At 58.7% G+C, this 4,413-nt stretch overlaps 1 protein-coding gene across 1 annotated transcript in view; it reads right to left on the bottom strand.

The window, feature by feature from the left end:
- LOC104497853 (dynein heavy chain 17, axonemal-like) overlaps positions 1 to 4,209 on the bottom strand; it is a gene marked incomplete at its 5' end in the record, with an annotated part of 4,632 nt that extends 423 nt beyond the window's left edge. The window contains 6 exons of the mRNA XM_010141151.1: positions 657 to 882; positions 1,396 to 1,539; positions 1,774 to 1,956; positions 2,729 to 2,923; positions 3,219 to 3,398; positions 4,018 to 4,209. Of these exons, the coding sequence (XP_010139453.1) occupies positions 657 to 882; positions 1,396 to 1,539; positions 1,774 to 1,956; positions 2,729 to 2,923; positions 3,219 to 3,398; positions 4,018 to 4,209 (1,120 nt within the window). The remainder of the gene's footprint in view (positions 1 to 656; positions 883 to 1,395; positions 1,540 to 1,773; positions 1,957 to 2,728; positions 2,924 to 3,218; positions 3,399 to 4,017) is intronic.
- Positions 4,210 to 4,413: the final 204 nt, after the last annotated feature.

Genomic DNA, 4,413 nt, shown 5'->3' with positions numbered 1-4,413 from the left:
GGAAGTAGCGTCTGGAGCAGCAGAGTCGAGGGCGGAGCGTGATGGTTGGGTGGCCATGGCTTAGTAGCGGTTAGGGCTGACATGTTCTCATCTCCCTGTGACTCCTGGGTGTGTTTTGCCTTACTGCGTGCGGGTGTCTCAATAAACTGTCCCCACTCCTCCTGCAGCACGGCAGAGCTGGGGGTAGAGCTTGGCCGTGGTGGGACTATGCTAAGCTGGCCTGTGCTCTGTCTGTGCTCTGGTTCGGGTGCCCTGCAGTACTCTGCCGATGCTGCCATCCCGCTGCCCCTCGGCTTTGGGCAGTAATTAATTATTTTAGGTTCTGAGTTTTCTTATTTGTCATACTCGTACATCAGTTACGAGCATAAACGCTCGTAGAACTGAGTGGTGTTGGGCAGCCCAGGCCCCAGCTCGGGCCCTGCAGTCTGCGTTTGCAAACCGCAGCTCCTGCTTTGTGAACCGGCCGGGTGCTGCCCTCGGCTGGTGCGTCTCCGGCATCGGCGTGGAGTAACAGCTCCACTGTGCAGAGCTTTTGCCAGAGCTGGACAAAAGCACGGCAGCCGGTGGGGGCGACACCTGCCCTGTTTGCTAGAGCTTTTAAAGCTGAACTGGGCTTCCTCCGCGTCCAGACCCTCTCTCGGAAGACGCACTCTTACCTTCCATGAATAATCCGTGCACGTAGGAGCCTTCTCTGGGCGGGGCTCTTATATCATCGCGGTTTTTCTTGCTAACTTCCACAGAGAGACACATCTTGTCGAGCGGCCACTCGTTTTTCCTGGCCGTGGGCTGCATGATGGCGGTGAGGAAGGACTGGGGGTTGAAGAACCCTGCCAGCCACACCGTCGCGGGCAGCGCAAAATCCGCTGTCCAGACTTGCAGTTCCTGGACAATAAAACCAGAAAAGTGCTTCAGGGCGAAGGGTGGCCTTTGAGCAGCAGCATCCCGCTTCGAGCTGACAGAGCGGATGGGTCACTGTGCCCAACGCCAGCGCTGGGTGAGGCCCAGAGGGGGAGACCAGCATGGGGGTGGTCTGTGAGGAGTGGACAGCGGGTTCCAGCGCAGCAGTGACGCTGAAGGGGCTGATGTGGCTGGCAGCGAGTGCTGCTGCTGGCTTTTGAACAAAGCCACGCTTCACACAGGGGGTTTCATGAAATGGTTTTTTCTCCTGACAGGGTAGTTCATGTTTTTCTGAAATGGGGATGTGCTCTGGGGGTGAACCCTTCCCAAGCTCTGCTCTCATGCGTGGGGTAACCGGCCCTTTCAGGTACTTCAAACTGCTTAAATTAACGCTGCAAATAAACCAGATAACGACTGTACGCTGCTGGAGGGGATCCCTGGCCTCCTGCGGGACCCGCTCGCTCCCAGCGCTTTGCCTTCCCTGCGGAATGTGCTCACCTGGATGCGCAGAAGCAGGTCCGCGTACCAGGCTCCTAAGCTGAGGAGCGAGGGGTAGGCGTGACGCGTCCAGGAGTCGGGGACGCTGTCGTAGAAGAGGGCGTTCAACAGCTCTTCCATGTCCGAGGTGATTGTCAGCTCCCCCTTAAGAAGAGGGAACAGTGTTAGCCAAAGAGGGTGCGACCGGTGCCAGGGTTTGCTCTCAAACTCCTCGTGGAGCGGGAGGCTGGCGCCAACCTGACGTACCGGGGCAGCGGGACGGGCAAGGGTCACCCAGGGCGTTGTACAGGACAGCGTTCACGTTGTACCTGCTGTAGCGAGTTGCGGGCAGGGATGTGGTGGGGAGAGGCGCTTCCTCGGCAGCTGCCCCGCACGTACCTTCAGCCCCAAGTCCAGTTCTTTCAAGGAGCGCCTCATCTCACGGGTCAGGATGTTCATTCTTTCACATTCCTGGAGGGCTACGACAACGTAGGGGGTCTTTTCCGCCGTTTTTGCCATCAGCTCCTCCATGTTGAACGGCTCTGGCAGCTTCTCGATGATCTCATGCAGGACCGAATTCACCTGGAAGGAGCATCCCAAGAACTGCTCTAACCTCAGGCGCAAGGCAGGCGTTCACAGTTAATTAAGATGTTTCTTTTTCTGCCTCTGCGTTTTGCCGGTGCTCCCTCCTCTGTTACCAACACTCTGCCTTTTCACCAACTGCACTTGGGTCTTAAAAAACCTGCAGCTCTTTCTGGAACCAAGAAGATACAAACTGAGGCCATGGGGGCTGTGAAAGTCAAGTGTCAAATGCAGGGAGGCAGGAGGAAGGCTTTTTTTTTTTTTAAATCTGTATTTTTAGTAGTTGCCCTCGTGAATGGGGACGCTCAACCTGCTCCATCTGCTGAGGACGCAGCACCTGAGCCACGTTTTGCCACGGGCACATCTCGACCCCTTTCTGAGCGCCACTGACTGGTGCAGCTGGCCGCGTGTTCAGATGGAGCGGGGGCAGCCGCTGCCAGGGCAGCGCTTCAGCCCCTTCTGTTTACCTGCTGGGTTTCCGGGTGCAGCTCGTGGTCTTGGACCCGTGGGACTCGTGCGTGCCTGCCTGGGAGCGGGGATGAGGGGAGGGAGCTGCAGGTGGCACAGGGACAGGTCGAAAGGGAAGGGGGAGCCTGGTCACAGAGAGACCAAGACACGAGGGGAGTTCCTGCGCCAATACAAACCAGTTACCAGTACAGGTCCTGTTCTGCCCGCCGTGCGCGGGCCCATGACTCTGCGCCCCGGCCAGTCTTCTCCCGGCCGCCCAGTTCTCAGTGAATGGTAAAACATCACTCGCTAAAACAGCACTCGCCTTTTCCTCTCGGGAGATGCCGGAGCCTCCTCCAGCGTCCGACTCTTGGGGCTGCATTTCCAAAACAGTCCGGAAGAGCCTGTCTGAGGTGAGGGTCAGGAAGCCGATCTCTGCGTTGGGGTGGAGGCCGTACAGGTAGGGGCTCTCGGGGGGCAGGATGTCATCGATGTACTGGTGGAAGCCCGAGCAGAGGGGCTGGCGTTAGCTCAGCAGGTTGGTACGGAGGGGCCTGAGCTTCATTTCAGCCTTGGCCACACGTCAGTGCCTTGCGGTGCTGCCTCTGGCCGAGCCCGCATGGCTCAGTGGGGATGATTTTCCCTCACCACCCCAGCCACAGGAACTGCTTCTGCAGCGATTCCATGTGTTTCCACTGGGTTGAAACTCCCTTTCCCTCCGTTCCCCCTCGGTTAGCACGAGGGAGCTCTGACTGGAGCGTCTTTGTCCCCAGCAAAGGTTTCCCACTGCAAATTGGAACCTTGCTCTTTCCTACCTTGTAATCGAGGCTGGGTGGGACCGGGAACCCCGGTGCCAGGCTCACTTCCCCTTCCAGCATCTCCGCACGGATGTACTCGCTCAGGTAAGTCCGGCACAGCCGCCGGTCCCAGTCGTCGGTGATGTGTCCCCCGTACATGATCTCACCAAAGAGGTACCGGAGGTCGTCCCATGGTACCTACATGGAAGAGCTCACTGTGGGTCTCCCCACGAGTACCCCCCCCAGCCCGGGGAAGCTGCAAGTGAATCCGGGGCCATGAAGCAACGGCTCCCGGCCTGGTCCGTCCCCCTCCAGGGAGGTGGCATGCCCTGGGCCCGCAGAGCTTGGCTGACAGAGCACCTTGTCTCAGGTGGCCCGGTGTTGGTCCACTGCTGTCACCATGTCCTGCTGTGGATGCTACCACCTGCGCTTGGAACCCCCTCACCCTGTCTGTGTTTGGACTGACCCCGATCAGATCTGCGAGGCTGGGGCATTCTCTGCAGGGTGAGGCCTCGACCCTCACTGCCCCTCTGTTCCCGGCGTGGGCTTTGCCTTTCGGGTGGAAAGTTGTTAAATAACGCAACAAAGGCAGCAATTGCTGAGGCGGGAGCTGGAGCTGGTGCCCGCCCCGGCTGGGTGCCCACCGTCTCAGCTCCATCGCGCCGAGGCCTCTGCTCCTTCCCCTGCCCGATCGTGCAGCTCCCCGGGGAGGAGGGGGAGAGCTGCTGGCTCTGGCATTTGGGCAGCAAACCGATGAGTTTTTAACAAAGGGTGATGCCTGTATCGCGGGGGTACGGTCCCTCGGAACGCCCCGCACCTTAGGGTTTGCCTCCAGGTAGTTGTACAGGACGTTGATGGATATGGTCAGGTCGCCGTTGTTGAAGGGGTACGACCTGTTCCAGCCCTGAGCCCCAAACTTGCGCCGCTCGGCCACCACCGCGTGGAAGTAGCAGAGCGCAAACAAGATGCTTTTGAACTCGGTTTCTTTGCTGCACATCTCCAGCGTGTCCTGCAGCGAGCGAACAGGAGAGCGGGTTGGCGAGGGGAGGGGTGACTGTTGCTGCCAGCTGTCCCTCGTCACCAATGGTGGCTGAGGAGAACTGAAGGGGGCGTGTTAAAAAAAACCCCAACATAAAATTATCCTTTACAGAGTTGCTGGCTGGTCCATTTTTGCACTCGTTTGTTTACAAAAGAATCAGGACACACACACCTG

The sequence above is a fragment of the Buceros rhinoceros genome, unplaced genomic scaffold (assembly GCF_000710305.1).
Source record: "Buceros rhinoceros silvestris isolate BGI_N320 unplaced genomic scaffold, ASM71030v1 scaffold21018, whole genome shotgun sequence".
Taxonomy (NCBI): domain Eukaryota; kingdom Metazoa; phylum Chordata; class Aves; order Bucerotiformes; family Bucerotidae; genus Buceros; species Buceros rhinoceros.
Note: the sequence above shows the minus strand (reverse complement) of the source record. Positions and strands in the feature narration are given on the sequence as shown.